Raw genomic sequence first — 19913 nt, 5'->3', positions numbered from 1 at the left:
AAAAATATGTGGATGATGACATAGCTTAAGCATTGACAATTTTTTCTGTGTAATGTTCTGCTTAAAAGTCTCTGGAGGTGCAGTTGCACAAATCAGCTTCTGGTTTATCTTTTATTTCACAAACTAAAAACCAAACAAATAACGCCACAGCATTCAGGGTCATAAGATGTTGCTAAAGGAACTGCTAAAACTTCCACAATAGGAAACACAACATTTTTTTAAAAACACTGGAAAACACTAGCTGAGATTAAATTTGTAGTTGTGGTACCAGATTTAATAGTCTGAGCATTTAATTCACACAAAGGAGTTACTGAAAAGGAGTACAGATGTACTGATGAGAACTTCAGCTCTGCTACCTCTGGGATTCCCAGTCTATCCCTTAAGCCACTGCCACGGGGTTTCTTGCACCCTTTGTCCTCTAGTTTCTTTCAATAACTTCAGTTTATTTTTGCACAAAGCATAGCTTCTATAGGATGGTGAGAAAGGGCTGCTGCATGCTATTAACACAAATCCAGTGGTTTGGGGTGAAACTGGGTATTTTTGGAAAGACATATCCTAAGATATTTGCCACTATTATGGCCACATCACATATTCTATGAGCCTATAATGCTGCAGGAAACTTAGGTCTAAACACTCATTTTTTCCTCTCATCATACAATTGTGGAAGGCTAAGCTGTCTACTCAGAATTTTGGTTTTCACTGATCTTTAAAATTCATTCAGATTTGTATTTTTTATCACAAATTGTACATGTTTTCATTAACTGTGCTAGGTAATGACAGTAAATGACAGACAATAAATATGTAGGCTGTGATCTAGGAAATTCTGAGATTTTTTTCTAAATCTATCCTATGTATCTTACGGCCTTCGATAAGATGCTAAATAGACCATGGTAAAAATAGACCATGCTGGCATGGAAAGGAAGAAAGTAATAATTCTCTTAATCATAATAGTAGTGATATTAAAATATTCCAAAGTGAGAGAATTATTCCACATTATAGTAAAATACCAAAGGATAACCAAATTCACAGAAGAGCATGCAGGTTCATCAGCTTGCTAGACACCTGAACAATACAACTACAGAAAGATAATTCTGACAGCTGACTTACTTGTAATATGCTGGAATTGTTTAGAGCTCTGTCTTATTTGCACGGTAAACAAATTTAAAGGAATGAAAAAGATACGTGAAAATCAAATTCTGCATAGGAAGAGCTCATATCTGTCATCACTTGACTATGCTGTGGTACTTTTGGTTCATATGTCTTAGTTGTGCTCGTAATGTGTGGTGTTTTATTTCATCAGTGTTAATACTTGAGGAACCAGGCAGTGTAAACTGTTTAGTATAGCACAATCTATTTTCTTGGCTTTACCTTTTTCTCCTTGGATAGTTCTGCACTAAATTATCAATTCTGCAATTGCTTCAGAACTGAACAGCTAGTGCTCTGTGTATGCAATGACAGATTGCCAGTAGTCATGTTGCATCATCTAGGTATGTTATCCTAAAGGATGAATAGATGGAGGAAATGAAGCTCAGCATGTCTTCTAAGCTATGATGTTCCCTTGTCATGGGAAATCCTGACAACCTAATTGAAGATCCTTAGATTCATTAGATGATCATTCTTTACTTACACCAGCTTTCCACTTTCTCAGTTGGTGTTTTAGTTTTCTGTATGAGGCTGTGCACCTGAGATACACAGCTTTGCTCTGTCATTTTTTCAGGGGTGGTTGTGCATGGTACATTGCTAAGAGTACCAATTCCTGATCTTTTTGCAATGTCTCTCCTTGCTCTACAAGTTCAGTCTGGCAGTCTATTCTCCTTGTCTTGGGCCATAGGAAGGTATTTATGGGATGCTAAAACATTTTTAAAAAAAAACAAGCTTTAAAATATCCTGTCATCCTTTTACTTCTTAGTGTCCTACTCCTTACTTGTGCTTGCTCTTATTTAACTCCCATCAAATAATACCTTATTGCATTACAGATATAAGCCAGCACCAAAAACCAGAAGGCCTGTGAAGAGGCCTTAGAAAGCTAATTATGATGTCCATGAGAATTTTGTTACTTATTTCATTACTTCCAGAACAGGCTTCTCATTATGTGTTTCACATTTGTACCTTGAAACCCAAATGTATCAATTAAATAACAACACCTTTAAATATGTGCTCATGTGTGCCAATCTTGGTCCTTTCTGCTTTGAAAGGAAAGGTTTGCCCTTCATGCTCTGGATACTGAATTATCTGTTATGATTTCATCGAGCTATTTCTATTCACCGACCTACATGATAATGTAAAATGTCATGCACATTAATATGATGAAGAAAATAGCTTCTTTTACAGGAAACTGGTTCCTTAGATGCCTATTAGAGGAAAAATGGTACATAAGAGTACTGTAATACTGTTAGGCTAAAGAATCTAATCTAAAGAATCATAGTTATCAGTCTAACAGAATTAGATATTGATGCAACTGCCTGCCCAGCATCAAAGGCACCACCAAGTTTACCAAGCAGAGAAGACCTAAGCAGAGAATGTATAAAATAGCTGATGTAGACCTCAGGTCTAGTTCATCCATCCTTCTATCTCCAACAGGCCTGATAAAAAAATTTAAAGTCTTGCAATAAAAAATAATCTATTCAAGTGTTTCATTATTTTTTATAATTAAAATATTTCTTTATGTCTTATCTAACAGTCCATATGTTGCATTATAAGTTTATTAGATCTGCTCCCAAACATGATGAACATGGAGAATCATGATTGTCTTGATTTCACAGCAATCTTTCATCATTTTGAAGACTCTCTTAGACACTGAAGACTAAATGATAAACCCAAGTCCTTCCAACATTTCTCATATATGATTTTTTTTTGTTCCTCTCTATTTTTGTTGTGTCTTTCTAAATATTCCAGTTGTCCTCATTTTTTTTTTTTGTATCTGGCACCTAAAATTATACCCTACATGAATGTAGAAGGAATACTGTTTGCTGTGTTCACAGCCTGTACTGCTCTTTACAAAGTGTGTATTTTCCTTGTTCAGCATATTGTTGCCTCATGCTCAACTACAATCCACTATATCCAAATTTTCTTTTAATATAATCCAGCATGTATATGGGTAATTATTGCACCAGACTCTGCTCATCATTATCAAATTCAGATCACTGTGCTCTAATACCATTCTCCAAAGTTACATCAGTCTTTGCAACCATCTCCAGACTTAATAGGCATATTCTCTATTCCATCATTTCATCATGTATATCCTACATACATCTCCATATAAATGCATGGATATTTATAAATACATGTATGCAAATACAGATTAATAAATATTCCTTGAGGCATGTCACAGTTGAATACTTGGGACATTGAAACTTTCAGAGCCTGTACAAGTGATAATCAGCTGGTCTTCACACAGACAAAGGAGCCCAAAAGAACAATGGAAGCTGTGGGAACCCAAATAACACCACAATTTAACTCCTTGGTGTCTGTTTCAGGAGTCACCAAACTGTGAAAGTCCCACCTTACAGCTATGAAGAAGCTCTGAGACCTCTGAACCCACCCCACTGGGTACAACTAACACCAGGAAACAGAGGGGCGGATGGCTGGGTTGCCTGGCAGACTTGCCCATGGGTACAGGTTTTGCTGTGGAGTGCAGGGCAGAGCATTTCAGTACTGCACAAGACTTCTGAGGTGTTTAGGTGATCAAAATCAGTGAAATGGGGATGGTTTGGGGAAGATCAAGTGTGGAAAAATATAGACAGAAGAATACAAATTTTAACCCAGTGAAGAGAGCACTTGTCCAAGCTGTGGGCTGCCAGCTTGCCCATGAGAATGCTGTGGGAGACAGTGTCAAAGATTTTACTGAAGTCCATGTAAATATCCACAATTTTACTGGCATCCACTAGGAAGGTCACCTGGTCATAAAATGAGATCAGGTTGGTCAAACAGGACCCGCTGTTCCTAAACCCATTCTGGCTGAGCCTGACCCCTGGTTGGCCACGTGATCACATTCAAGGTAATCTGTTCCATAATGCTCCCCTGCATGAGGGAAGGCTCACAGGCATGTAGTTCCCTGGATTCTCCTTCTGTCCCTGAATAATTCTGAATTTACTGAAATAACACCCAAACAAACTGCATTAGTTTAACTAAGAGACTTCAAAGACCTGTAGAACACCTCTTTGGAACAAAGAAAGATCCTGACACATAAAGTAGTCAGAGACTCTACAGAGATGGAGCAGTTATGAAGAAAGTTAGTTAGTAATAGATAATTTTCATAGTGATTGAAGCTATCATCTAACTTACAAGGCAGATGTGTATGTTCAAAGAGCTGTAGACTCACATTAATCTTGCCTGAAGTTCTGATAATTGCATGTTTTTAGCTGAAAGTGTTTAAAGATCTTTTCTGTGGTTTGTTAATTTTTTTTTAGCACCAGCCTATGTGAGGTAAAATTCAATCAAATATGAACAAAGGCTGGCTCATTGATTTGTCATTGAAAATGTGTAATTTTCCAAGTTATTTTCACTTATAATGTGTGCAGCTGTACTTCCTATTCACAGAGTATATTTATTATATTAACTATATACTAGAATAATAACCACATATTTCTTATCTAATTACATAGTTTCCAAGAAATGTGGCAATCAGTACTAACAAAGATTTACTCTACTAGAGAAATTAATTAAACACTGCCTTCAGATAATGTAATATCATTTGCACAATTTGACTGAATATCTAATTCAGAGAGATATACAGGAAATACCTATATAAAACAAACTATTTTTATCCTGAAATAGAAAATACAAATAAGTAATAAATTTAATAATAAAAATAAGCTGCATTGAAGGCTTTTCACCTTCAGAAGTACTGATTCCTCATTGTAATTATAAGACAATCCAAAGTATATATGTTTTGCGTGTTTTTTTCTTTTTTCATATGCAATTAATATGAATAATTTCAATGCAGTTACAAAATAAACAAGGTGAATGTAAAAGATCAAAATATTTTATTGAAGGTTTTAATATTTTCTTGTCCAGAGAAGCACAGGTACAGACATAAGCCAAGCATGTTACTGCTTCTAGAAAAAAAACGAACATTCAGTTCTTCTACAACTAATTATTTCAAACTGAATTAATATACAATGCCCTAATATTGGAAATTTTTAAAACCCACCAAATAATAGAACAAACAAAGAAAAGAAACACAAAGAATTTCTGGTGGCATTGTAACATTTAGATGTCACATGTATTTGTTGACATGACACTGATGTCAGAGCACATGGCAAAGATCTTACAGGTGATGGCATAACCACTGAAACTCTTTCTGGTTGAACTCAAGTCAGTGTTTTCCTGCCTGAGCTGAGATCACTCCTGCTCTCTGTGGAGTGGTTTGCGCTCCGGAGGAAGCATCGGCTCTAACTTCTGCCAGCGTTGTGGAGGCCAGAGGATATGAGTGGCTCGGGCATGTAGAAGTCCAAGAGAAACCTGCAAGCAAAATATAAACCAGAGGTGTTATTAGGTAATGCAAATAAATCAGCACGTGAAAAATACAAAGCATGTGATGATTTGTTAGAGCAGTGGGAGAATACAAAACAGAGGAGTGAGTACTCTCATGCATATAATGAGGGGAGAAGAAAATGTCTTTAGTAACAATTTGTTTTTCTTTTTTGATAAAACATTTTTTGGAACTCAAAACAGCTTGCTGAAATGCACTGTCTGTAGCACAGAACTAGGAATGGTTTTTTCGTTTTCAAGAAAAAAAGTTGCTCAAAATAGGTGAGGCATTCTATAATCCACATAAAGCTTTTTGGTCATTAATTATTCTGTGTTCAGAGAACAAATTTTAAATATCTATTTTGAAGAAGTTCAACAGAATCTGTGTCTTGGATTTGAGCCCTGTGTACTAACCATACCAGGATAGTGGCTCTTCTAAACATGCTGTGTTTACTATTTATCACACTCCTCCAAATCCCCATTTTGTCTTCAACCAAAAATGAAAATTACTGTGAATTGTAAAGATTCCCCTGAGGATGAAAAAGTATTTCTCTACAGGTCAAAACCTTTTGGAGTGCTAGGACTACTTAAACCTGATTAATATGTTTTGCAAACATGTTTTACCATCTTATTATGTATTATTGTTTATTTCAGTAATTTTATTTCACTAATATTTTACTTCAATAAATCAGAATAAAATTCAATTCTGATATTGCTTATAAATGAATCAGAGATAACATAGTATAGAAAACAGAATTGTTTAGAAAATCTTAAGTAAATTATAAACAAGACCCTTTTCATATATAGTATGAAAATAGCTAGACTAAGAGTAAGAATAGAATAGTCACAATTTCAGACTGAGATAAGACAGTCCATACTTAACACTGAAATTAAGTTATTATGTATGGAGTTAATCTCAGCTAATTTGAAAAGCCTGCAGGATAAACTTCTGCATCTTAAATTACTCGTTTAGACTTGTAGAGAAAATAGCATGTAATAAGCATCCAGTACCAAGAGAAGTTATAAACAGGAAAAAATCATGGTTAGAAATACTGGAATGTCTGTGTCTGTGAAAATATTGAATAATTCAGTCTCCTAAACAGACAACAGTGTTATAATGGTTATAATGGCAACAGAATTAGCAATGGCATGGATTAAAAAATGCATAGGCTTTATTTGACCCTTATGCCATTATTTCTCATAAGAACAAGGAAACATCTATGATATTATGCTAAAGAATTTTTTAACCAATAAAAAGGAAATGCTTTTCAGTATGTACAGCATTACATCATACTTACATACATTATACAGGATACAGAAGTGACCAGGAAAAAAATAGAAAACTGTTTCAAAAAGTTATGATGGGAGCAAAGTCTAACACATGTAATTGAACATAAACAGTGTAGTCTCTATACTCCATATTAGGAACCACCAAAGGTTTATTCTTATATTTCCATGATCTGGTATTGGCTGTTGTAGGAGCCAGGAATTAAATGGATTTCTGGTTTGAACTTGTACTTTGCTGCTTAAATTCCTATGTAAACTCAGTTCCATTCCATTTCTCATTAAAAAAAAAAAAAGTGATTTTAGTAAGCAGGTAATTCAGCATTTCATGCAAACAGACACCAAATAGGCCCCTAGGAATATCTTCAGCTAATTTTCTTGATTTAATTTCATAGGATTAATATATATTCACCAGTCTCTCTCTACTACATAATCAAATCAGTGAAGCTGAAGTGGTATATATCTAATTCCATATTCTGTAGCTTGATGAAGCAGGTGCTGAATTACTTGAATATAATTTGGTTACTTAATAACCCATGATATCTAAAAGAATCTGAAGTGGACCACTGAACTGAAGTCTAGTATTATATTTCACTTGCCTGATCCCTTGCAGGGACCACTTTTTTCCTGGATCCATAGCAGTTATTTTTCCTACATTTAAGCAAAGGACAGGCTGCTAAGTGGCAACTCTTTTTCAACAGCATTGAGCAACATTTTTTAATGTCTTGACACACTTTTGTGCAGTTTGGTTGATATTTATGGAATTCACAACATCCTTTATCTTAATTAGTCCACAAGTGGGCTGCAAATGTAATATTACCATGTTGGGTTTTTTCCCTGAGCATACAGCATGATAGCACACACATTACAGGCTGGTGCCAAAATATAAAACCACAACAAATCCCACAGCTGCATATAAAATGTGACAGCATTAGTACAGAGAAAAAATGTTAGAATACTCTTTCCAAACACAAATAACATCTCATTTTCAAAGCTCTGTGTTTTTCTCAGTATACTGCTTGTTACTGATATCAGCAGGAGGTCTGCAAACAGACTGAGAATATAACAAATGAATCAAAACATGTTTTAAGCTGAGCCTGGGAATAATTTTACCCAGAGGATTATTTCTACTGACCATCATCTTCCTTGAAACTAATAAAGAAGTCTCCTTCCTATAAACATGATTTACAACATGACTAGACTTAAAAAGGAAAAACAGATACTGTTGGGTGATGGAAGCCTTTGCTAAATAACAAATTACACTGATGCTATAGGATTTCTTTTATAATAACTTAAAGGTTCACTTTAAAAGCACCTTGATGTTTGACTTCTGCAAACAACCATAATAACTTTTTTCCATTGCCTATTATTATTCTGTGCTTACTACAGCAGCCATGAATTTCACTGAGGAAGAACAGAATTGTTCGCAGAGAATAACCTGCCCTTGCTAATGGATTTACCCTCATCAAGGTTAGACAGGAATGATCTCAGAAGAGTGAACTAAAAGGCTACACTTTCTGTTGTAACAGTGAAATACTGAGATAATCTATTAATTAATCACTTCACTTATAGACACTATTTTCTCCCTTTACATAAGAAAATAAGTTTATTCCCTTGAAATACTGTCTTAACTATAAAAAAATCAGTATTCTAAAGACATAAATTCTTTGAGGAATGTGCTCCCTTCCCATCACAAAGATGCCAGAAATTAAATAGTTGGGGGTTATTTCTACCTTATAACCTATTTGTTTTTCTTGCTGTGGCAACAGCAGCCACTATATTGAATTGAATCCATATCATTGCGCCTAAGCTGAGCTGTTTAAACTTTTTTTTAAATATTTGCATATTAAGTTGAACAACTAAGAAGTCACTTCATTACACAGCAATTTTATCTGCAAAGTTCTGAATTAATAATACTGTTTTGACACTGTTACTGTGCTAAAAGTGTATTTCCTCAGTGTGTGTTTGTTGTTAGTATGTTAGTTGTATGGAAACTGATTAGTTTTGGCACTGCATAAGGAAAAGATAAGCCCAAGACTGATAGTGCTATCTGCAGTGGTACTTAGAACAATCTTGCTCATTTTGTCCTAATAGGCTTGGATAAACCAGCTTTATTAGTATGAAGTCTTACAATAATATCACATCCTCTGGTTCTAAAATACATCATGAAAATAGGAAAAGTAGTATTCAGACTGTACAAGACTGTATGCATGTAGCATACAGTGGAGGACATCAAAATTTCTGTAGAAATGACAGGTACTCAGTTTGGATCTCAAGAAAAAGGAAAGTCCAAATATCAGTGTGATGATGTGCTGGTTTTGGCAGGGATAGAGTTAGTTCTCTTCACCTTGGCTGGTACTAGGTTGTGTTTTGGACTTGTGCTGAACACAGGATTAATAAAATGGAGATGTTCTTGTTACTGCTGAGCAGGGTTTACACAGACTCAAGGCCTTTTCTGCCTTTTACTGCAACTGCTACGGACACTGGGTATGCCTGAAATGTTGGAAGACACAGCCAGACTGACCAAAGGTATATTCCAGACCACATGAAATCATGTTCAGTATGTAAAGTTGGGAAAAGTAGGAAGAAGGGAAGGTTTGGAATGATGATGCTTGAGTTTCCAAGTCACCATTACATGTAATGGGGATCTGCTCTCCCTGAGATTGTAGAAGAAAGCAGTGAATTAATTCCTTGTTTGGCTTTGCTTGTGTGCATGGCTTTTGCTTCTACTATTAAACTGTCTTTATCTCAATCCACAACTTTGCTGGCTTTTACCTTTCCAAGTTTCTCCCAGATTCTCCTGGTGGGAGAGCGGATGAGCAGTTGTGTGGAGCTGGGTTGCTGGCTGGTGTGAAACCACCACACCCTAACAAGGGTATTCTCAGCTTTCCCAGAGAATGTAAATTCTACCCAAACAGCTAAATCCAAGTCCTGTAGCTCCTAGTCCTGAGTTCACTTTGGTTTAGGAACATTCCCCACAGGTTTTCCCTTGCTTCTTTTTTCCTTAAGCCTTCTTTATTTTGTTGCACCTTAAACAGCCATTTTTTCAAATTCTGTAACAACTCTGAAGCAACGAAGAACACCACTAAATATATTCTGAGAAACAGCACTGCAGAATCAAAAAATCCAAACCTATCAAAGGTAATGGACCAGGCTAATGAAAAAGGTGAGAAGTTCAAAAATATTTCAGCCCTCATAATACAAAAATCCTGAACATAGAAACAGTTATGCAACTACACAACATTTCAGCTATAACCCTAACAAAAATATAAAACCTGGAACAGCTATCTGTGTCAAATTAGATTGCATGTCTTTAAGAAAGGTTGTGGCACTAGGTTTTGATGTTAGATGGTAGCTGTAAAATGGTCTCGTAGAGAATTGTCCCAGTAAATTAATCTCTCAAAAAAATCCATACTTTAATAGAAAGAAAACATGATTGCTATTACATTTCATCTTTTGTACACGGTTGAACCTTGAAACAAGTGCTATCAAGTGCAGAGTAGGAAAAGAGCACAATAAAAATAAAATCCTGTGGATTACAGTAAAATCCCAAAGAAACCACTTCCTCTAGTAGAAATATCTGTGATAATGAACAGTGACAGAAGAAACAAATATCCTTCATCTCCTTCTTTTATGAGTCCAAGAATACACAAATATTAGAATCAATAAATTATGTTGTGAATAAATCGGTACGAGAATAGATGTTCTTTAACTTATAACAGCTCACTGAAGTTTGAGGTAACAAGGTGCCAATTAGCTCATGAATACATAAAGTGATAGATTCTTTTCTAATACATAGCAAAGTGCCAGCATATTCATTGTTCTTTCTTCTTGTAACTGAAGAAATCAGGCCTAATGGAGCCATACAGATCGAGTGACAAAGAAAAGAATGCAGACCATTAATTTTGTTACTAAGTGTTCCATTACACTTCCATTAATTTGATAGCTGAAACAGCAGCTCCAGATATAGATAAAACATCCCATGTGTTCTCTTTCATAGAGCTAGTATATAATCAGTCTACATTTGTATTAGGTATCAAATTTAGAAATGTTTATTTAGATAGAAAATATATTTTTAAAACCTGAAAAAATATAAATGGCAATTATTTTATTTTAAGAAAGTCCTAAACAGTGAAAGTATACACTTAAAAATGATGCACATATCATATATATGCACAGAAAAAACCACAAAAAATCATGGACAAGAGAGAGATGTATTTCAAATGAAATGGTTGATTCCCTTCCCAGAATTAATAAACTTCCCAGAATAAATAAAATTTTAGCATGGAATAGCTGTGTGACATTACTATAACAATTGTGACTGCACCCATCCAACACAGTTTTGTAATTTAAGCTATTCAGAAAAGAAGAGGTGAGTACTGCATTGTAATGATAATTCAGGTTATTGATTGAATTGAAAAAATGTACTAAATATCAAAATAACTGGATTGCAGTCTCATTTTTCTATCATGTCTACATGCTTATATAAACCTAAAGTTACCAAAGAGGAAAAGGAAGGAAAAGGTCACTGAAAACAGAATATATTTCACATATGAGATTTCTTTACAGTCAAATGTGCAGAAAAAGACTAGCTAACATTGAACCATAATTGAAATTCAAAGTAGTGCAGATTTAAAGGAATTCAGTATAAAGTAGTGCATCACTTATTCATCTCCTGAAGAAATCAACTGTCAATGCCATTGTCTAAATTAAATAGAGTAACAGGCTCAGTACAAGAATTCCATGAACTGAACTCCATTTCAATTCCTTTTCTTGGAATTGTCATGGATATATTATTGAAAAGGCCACTATAGCTAAATAACTTCACTCCTTCACAGATTTTTCTGTTTTCTGTTCTCTCAAGACATATTCTTTAAATAGAGGTTAGCATTTAACACAGTACTACTTTTCTTTTTTCTTCAGTAAGTATAGCGGTCTTAGCAAATACTCTTTTTTATGATTAACAGAGCCATTATGATAAATAGGTCTACAAAAGGATTTATAAACCAATCTATTATTTATTTTAGATTTCTTGTAATAAAAATGGTAAAGGAATTTGCTTAATGCACAGCCTTGCATGCTGCATATACAAAAAAATAATTTAATAGTTAAAACCTTTTAATATTTCACTGCATGATGCACAAAGTTCCTGACTAAATAGGATTGTCACTAAGTCACGTAACTCAACAGAAAAACAAAATGTACTAGCAGCTCTCACGAAAGAGACACACATAAAAAAGCCATAATACATTTGCAATTCAATATTTTAAGAATTGATAAATCAAGTGGCTGGAAGAAAAGAATTACTAAACCACATTTATTATCTTCAACAAGAAAGTATTAGCTAATTCCAAAATATCTGCATATTAATTGTTTAGTAATACATAAAAGACTTCAATGTGAATTCCTGTTCAGCCACATATTATATCAGTGCCACCAGTCAGAATAATGTCAGGCTTAGTGATATTTTTCAGCTTACAATGCTGATACATTACTACTTAGATCTGCTGTACATGACAAATTGAGTGTATTTCCAGTTTGGTGCCATTGCATGTCATTAATTCAGTTTCAACCTGAAGCTTTGGCAAACACAGTGGCACAGTGCAAGACATTCAAGCACAGGAGTGACCAAGTGGCCCCAAGAGCTCACACACTACCCAGGGACTCAACTCCTCTCACTGTGCTGCTCCTCCAAAGACACAACTCATCCCCACAGGCTGGCCTTCAAGCAGAGGACCATGCCCTCCACTGCTCTGTGGGCCCTCCTCTGCAGTCCTTTGTGCTTCCAGGAGAACCAAATTCTGCATTCCAGCGCTGCTCTGCCCACGGAGATTTACCATGATGCTCTGTGCAATATGGGCGAGAGCCCTGATGCGCTCCTGCTCTGCTTCAACTGCACACTCACAGATAAATCAGGCCCTACTGATGAGTGGCTAGTATTCAAAGCTGAGCAAACAAGCTAAGATGACAGGTGAAATTCCATCAAACTTCTGTGCAAATGCCCTGCTGTGCCAGGGATCATATGCCTGCAAGCTGGGAGAGATGACATTTCAGACTCATTCAGGAGAACTAAAAAGAAGAGATGGAGTCCTACTGTAGGAGGAAGCATTAAGCTTTAATCTATAGATACACTCACATTCTTCTTCAAGAAAGTGATGTGAAAACCCCCCACATGCTAGTTGCAGCTAATTTCTATTATTCATATATTTTCTAAAAGCTCAGAAAAGTACCTGATCTCATGAATCAAAAATCAGGGTGATTTCTGAACTTAGAGAAGTACCAAAATTAAAGAATGTCATGGAGAACATTTCAACCCACTGATGTCTTTTCTGTCTGTAAGAGCAGCTCCAGCCTGAACAGACCCATTACTGTGATGGGACAGCATTGTGAGTATTTGGAAAAGTTCATAATTTTAAATTTTCCTTGGCAGACGTGTTACAGTAATTATCAAATGCTGAGGGAAGAAAGAAAAAAAAAAAAGAAAGGCCAGCAGTAGCCAGAAAAGCTAATTTAAGGGAATTTGTGAAAAATAACCTCTTAATTAAAACAAAATTGTACAAGACCTTATGATATTACAACTGTTACTGGGCAAATCAAGCCTTTTCTAAAGCTAAATTGTTCTGAGATTTTCAGCAACAATAGCTTGTATGTACAGCAAACGCATCTGTCAGCTGGCTCAGAGTTTCTGTGGTTTTTATAACATCTTTTAGATTTAGATTTAGTCTGATACAAATGAATTTGTTGCAATACTGTTCGTAAAATAATTTTCATTTTCCCTTACATTAAAAAGACGACTCTTCAATAGACTGTTCCACTTAACTAAATATTTCAAAATATCCTACTGTGAAACTTGCCTATATTTTCTTTCAAAATGGCGACAGAAACAGTTTGACTTACAGAAAACATGCTGTTGGTAATACGAGCTATGAAAAGCAATGGGGAGTAAATATTCTATGAGCAGTTAGGATATCAAAATGTCATTAAATAGCTGCATGATATGTTATTAAAATTATAAAAGACTTTTTAATAGACCTCTTTGTGTGAGGACAGCTAGAGCTCATCTAAATTGGTAAATTTTATCAAGAGTTCTGTATACGTAATCTCTACAAGTTGATTTACTGGAAAAGAAAACCCCACAGAAATACTTCAAATATATATAAATATTTTTCCTTCCTTAAAGCTATAATAATAGCTATGAATTTAAGAATACTAAATACTTTCTCTCTTTTCTTTATCTGATTTATTCTGCATTTTTCTAAAACTGTGGAAAAGAAGGTTAAATTTACTAAACCCAGTCTTTACTTGGAAAAAAAAGTCTCAAAAACATTAATATCTTATTCAATCTTGCTACTATTTAGCATTCTGTGTTTATATATACTGTGACATTTGTCAAAATAGAAGGCTTCTTTTATAATTCAAATCATATAGCTATCCTTTCACTTCATAACAGAATTTATGATTAAATAATTGACACTATATACTTATGCATGTATTTTCTCCAGCCTACCTAACTAATCCTCTTCAACTTTTTTTTTCTTTAGTTCACTTCTGATTAGCTTAGGATAATGGTATAAGAGGTTTTGCAGAGAAAAAAAATGTTTCACAAAAATATAGCAGAAATATAAGATACACATCCATATCAAGATATAACTGTTATCAAATCCCATTGCAGTTCTTTCTCACAGTCCTGAGCCTACAAAGGCTCACATGTGACATGACTGTTTAGTCCTCCACAGAAAAGTCCCTCAGTACTATTACTAGTACTATTGGGAACAACAGTACTAATGGAGAAGCCAGTTTTATAGAGCAGTGACATGACTGATCAAGTTCCCAGGCTTGGCTTGTGCAGCCCCAGCAGACTCAACAAGAGGAGGAGCAGGGGACCAGCAGTCAGCTCCCTTTAGTTATGGGGACATCAGAAAAACAAAGAAGAATGGGAGAAGCCTACATATGAGTTCCCTGATCATTATATTTGAGGTTCAGGTAATTAGCCTAAAAAGAGATACTGCCTTCTGCCCTTTGAGATGCACCAGGAAACCTCTACTGGCCGTGGAGCCTCCTCATTCAGAAGGGCAGAGGCTCCTTCAAAGTCCTGTGCTACACCTTCAAAAGGCACGTAAAATTTGTGTGAGATTCACAGGAAAAACAGCTTTGTAGCTAGCTACAGTTCTCCAACAGCTCTCTTCAAGACCTTTGGTATTCTTCGTGTCACACCCTCACTAATTGTTTTTTTCTGATTTATCCTTGATCTCTAGCCTTCTTTGATGTGTCCTTGCAATACAAGAAAGGGTACTAAACCAAATAACTTAATCACAGGCTGCATCATTTCAAAATAAAAAAAAACTACCCTATCTTTAGACAAATACAGTAATCAGTTGTGGCTGGAGGCCAGGTGCCCACCAAAGCCACTCTATCACTCCCTTCCTTAGCAGGACAGAGGAAAGAAAATGTAACAAGAGGCTCATGGTTGAGAATAAGGACAAGGAGATACCACTGACCAGTTACCATCATGAGCGAAACAGACTTGAGGAAATTAATTTAATTTATTTCCAATCAAATCAGGGCAGGGAATTGAGAAATAAAAACAAAACTTAAAAGCACCTTTCTCCCACCCCTCCCTTCTTCCCACTTCAAGGTGAAGTTCAATTTCACTCCCAAATTCTCTCTCTCCTCCCCCGGCAGCTCACACAGGACTGGGAATGGGGACATGGTCAGTTCATCACACATTGTCTCTGCTGCTCCTTCCTGCTCAAGGGGAGAGCTGCTCACACTCTTACTCCAGCGTGCAGTCCCTCCCATGGAAGACAATACTATCCAGTATGAGACGAGTCCATTTTGGAGTGGCATTGGCTCTGCTGGACATAGGGGAAGCTTCTAGCACACACAGCTTCCCACAGAAGCCAGAGCCCTGTCCCCACCCCGCCCCATCGCAGCAAAACCTGCCCACACAAACCCAATAGAGAAAGTTTAATCCACACTTTTACCATCAAGACTTATATTTATCTCAAGGAGAAACTAAAACTTTTCCTAAGCTCTACATGATAAGCAAGAAAGTAGTGAAGACTAATGAATTCAGTTCTCTGCATATGTAATAAAAAATTCACTCATAATCAAGCCATAGTTCAGCAAAGCATGTGCTGAACTTTAAATATTCAAATAATACACTTGAGCACATTATTAAAATTAAGTAAAATAAAATAAAATGAATAAATTTCCAGGGACCTGATGATCTAGATTTATTAACTCTTTAAATGACTCAATTTTTCAGATTATATGTAGCCATTAAGCTATTTTAGCAAGATATAACCACACAGGACTGCCAGGTCATCAGTACAGGAAAAGGATTAGCACATTTAGGATTTCAAAGATATACATGTTAAAACTTATCACCTTTAAAACTATTTTTTTACGTGGAGCTCTTTCACTTCCAGGAAGAAAATCAATGTGATTAAAATTCCTTTTAAGTGCTTACCTTTATAACAAAATCCCATACAAAATATTCTATAAATCCAATGCTTATTTTCTATCTCAGTGTTTTGGGGGACAAAAATCACATTTTTGTTAGCAACAGACTGTGTAGCCATCACCATTGCTACAATGCCTGAAGATCCAAGTCTCTCAAATTAGCTGAGGAGACAGCAGCAGTGAAATTGCAGACAGCACAATCTGATACATTTTCATCAGTCTGCTGCGGAGAAAATATATTCCTGTGTGTTTACTGAGCTGTTTTTTCTGCTTCAGGATCTTAGCATTCAAAGCAGATTTAAAAATGCTCCATATTTTAATGAGATCATTATTAATAGTTCATCTTCTCACTTGCTAGAGTACTAAATTTCCATCAGCTCTGGGCAAAGGCAATGTGAAGATGGCTATTACAACTGCTTTGCAATGGATTCTGGCAACCTCCCCACACTATCTTTGTTCTCCCATGTCTGCACAGCTTAAGCAATCCGGTCTGAGCTTGGTAAGGACTCTACATTCTCATTTACAAAACATTTTATGTATTTTCTTGTTCAATGAATCTAATGCATGTTTTTCTTGAACAGTCAAACCACCAAACCTACAAAAAGAACCAAAAAAAAAGGCTCCCATGTTTTCTTTACTCCAACTTTCTCACAGTGACCTAAGTTTTCATGCTGTCTGGAGCCACACAACGGCAGCAGTGAATCAGAAGCTGACTTGACCTCAGGAGCCTGGTGGTATGCACCATTAGCACATTTGAAGAGAGAATCAGTCTTCAACTGGAGTCAGCCACCCTGTGTGCTTGTAGACTGGAGGATGTGATTCTAAGCATGAGTGAAATACATTGGTCAAAATCATGATTCTCTAAATGCAGAAAGTAAGAAGATGAAAATTAGTAGCTAATTATAAGGTAAACTGTAGTTTGTACCAAATGTGGACAAATGCAGGGGTAGATTCTTAAGAGAGCTGAACTTAAAAAGAAAAAAAAAAAGGAAAATGTAAATAGCATCTAGAGCCTTTTAATTGGAGTTTAGAGATGTTTGAACAGCCTACATCCTGAAATTAGAATACTTCCTTCCCAAACATCAGAAATTATATCAAATCAGCAGTAGCTACAACTGGAAAACATTCCCAGTTAATACTAACACATTAAATAAGAAATCAAGAGCTTCAAACTTATACTGAGCAAGATTAACCTTGAGCATCCATGGCAACAGCTGAGTCCAGTGCAGCACCTGCCATGTTCTGCAGCAAGGCAGCTTTCTCTTCAGTCACAAAATACTACTTTATGTCATTTTTCTTCATAGTCTCTGCAAGAACTCATCTGAAATTAATTCCCAGATAGTCCAAAGCCCTTTAGTACACATTTATGTAAGGGACTTTTTATGTACAGATTGTATCTGGATAGAATCGTGATACTTTCCTCCCTCTTAAGTCCAGCCACAACTCCTGAGTGACCTCTCCTGCGGTGTCATTCTGGCAGACTTGTTATCTTTCCCATGTGTGTGCCAGCTGGATTAAATTATTTATCTGCAAGGCCTCCTGGTTGCTGGCTCGTAGCATTCCCCAGGCACGAGAAACCAGCAACCTCCATCCACTGCTGGGCAGAGCAGGACCCAGCTCCAGTTCCCAGAGCTTCTGCTGCCTTGCTCCATTACACAATGGCAAGGGAATCCACCAGAAATCCCCAAATGCTGTTTTATGAGGAGGGCTGGAGAACAAGGCATAATCACGAGCAGAATGTGGACGACAAGGAATAAAGAAACAATTTCTAAGACAAATTAATTTCCAACTTCAGCCAAAAAAAGTAAATTCTTCAACAGAAATGCTAAATCCCATGGCATCTGAAGAAATACTCAATTCTCAGACCACAGAACATCACCTTAGATTAGGCCTTAATTGAGATTAATGGGGCATAGCCAATCTCTCTTGTTTTTTTAAACCTCATCTAGAATCAGGGAAGCCATCTCACCTGTCTGATAGCAACGAAAGCAAATTGTTTTGGTCATCTTTCAAATCATAAGGAGTCTTTTTAAAGAGAACTTGAGATTCTCCTCTAAAGAAAGGTAAAATAAACACGAAATTTGTACAATACATTTTTTGTATACTATAGCTGCTATTCAGAAAACATAGCAGATATAGAAAATAATAAAAGCAGTATGTTCACAGGGATAATATTTTAGAGGGCCTCAGTTTTTAGGTTTAGCTATTGAAAAATTTTTCAATACCTTTTTGTCTTTCAAATGCTGTGGTTATAAGAGATTCAAGATCTGTTAAGTGAAACCCATTCCCTACAACTCTGTTTATTTAAAGTTTTTGTTAGCATGTATAATGGCACTGCTATCAACACTTTTTAATCCCTAATATTCATTTCTGAAAATGCTAAACCAAGCCCTCAAGCTAATGAAAATGCTAGACAGGTTGTGCTTCAAAATATACATATGCAGAAATTGAGACGTTCCCTTTCAAATCAACAACTTTCTCGAAGGTGTGACAATCAAAAAGTTGAGTCTCTGCTTACCATTCTTTAGTACTCATTTACATAATGACAAAACACATGAAAAATACTCCTTTTCTTGAGAACCATAGACATGAAACTACTAAGAAAAAGATGTCAGAATCTTTATTAATTCATATTGCATCTTACTTTAACAAAATTTATTTCTCCTACAGAAACAAGGTTGAGCCTATTTGATGATTATAATTTTAGATTTCTTACTTAGAACTATGTCAAAATTAATTCTTATTTAATGAGGTTTTTGAAAAGTGTTTAAAATAACAAAAGTCTGAAACATGCTCATTAGAACTATTTATAAATAATTAAAAATGATAGCTTTTAAATAACTTGTGATTGGATCCTAAAGCCATGTCAGAAATAGTGCTCAGATGACAACCTGTCACATAAATTTATGCTTGATACATGAGCCCTGTTGATCACTAAATAGTGAACACTTTATTATTCTCTTGAAAAAAAAATGAAGTTAAAATTTCACAATTACTTTTTCCTTCCTTTTCCCTCCTACTTCGTGACACCTAGATCATTGACAGCATCTTGCTGAACACTAGGAAATCATCAGTTACTTAGTCTGTATTCTCCACTTTTTCTGCTATCAAATGCCACTGTTAGAATGTAAGAGAGACATAAATTGAACAGAAAAGGTAACCAACTGCTCATGAAAATGTAATTTTTCTGTTTGACAGAGACACTAACATGATGAGCTATGGCATTTTTGCGTAAAATCCTTTTTGGATTTGGAGTATGTCACATTCTATCACTCAGGAGTCAACATTTTGCTCATGACATCGCACCCATAGGGAAAGCTTGGGTGTGAGCCTTTGTTTTGTATTGCTATTTTAAGAGTTTGGCAAGGATTACAGTAAAGATTCTGAAAACTTCTCAGCCTTCAAAGTGTGGTATAAAAACTGTCTTTAAAAAGATTAAAAAGATAAAAAATATACTTTTTCAAAAAGATATTCTTAAATATGAAGTGCCCTTTATTTTTCATAAATAAACCACTTGAAGTGCAGAGTGTTTGAAAATGCGCTGGCCAACAAAAACATCAAAATCATTTTTGCTAACAGTATTTTTTTTGCTATTCTACAGAAAGCCAGTTAGATGACAATAAAATAAATTAAAAGGCAAATTAAAAATAAAAGTATCTTTATTCAACAAACCAGGGTAAGTGGTAGAAGTA

The 19913-nt window shown here is 35.6% G+C and overlaps 1 protein-coding gene across 2 annotated transcripts in view; it reads right to left on the bottom strand.

Moving 5' to 3' along the window:
- Positions 1–4968: 4968 nt before the first annotated feature.
- IMMP2L (inner mitochondrial membrane peptidase subunit 2) overlaps positions 4969–19913 on the bottom strand; it is a 392035-nt gene continuing 377090 nt past the window's right edge. For both annotated transcript variants that reach the window (XM_064422389.1, XM_064422388.1), the window contains one exon: positions 4969–5463. In XM_064422389.1, the coding sequence (XP_064278459.1) occupies positions 5344–5463 (120 nt within the window). In that variant the 3' untranslated portion in view covers positions 4969–5343. The remainder of the gene's footprint in view (positions 5464–19913) is intronic.

This window comes from Passer domesticus, chromosome 5 (genome assembly GCF_036417665.1).
Source record: "Passer domesticus isolate bPasDom1 chromosome 5, bPasDom1.hap1, whole genome shotgun sequence".
Taxonomy (NCBI): domain Eukaryota; kingdom Metazoa; phylum Chordata; class Aves; order Passeriformes; family Passeridae; genus Passer; species Passer domesticus.
The sequence above is the reverse complement of the archived record's forward strand: the minus strand, read 5'-3'. Positions and strand labels throughout refer to the sequence as shown.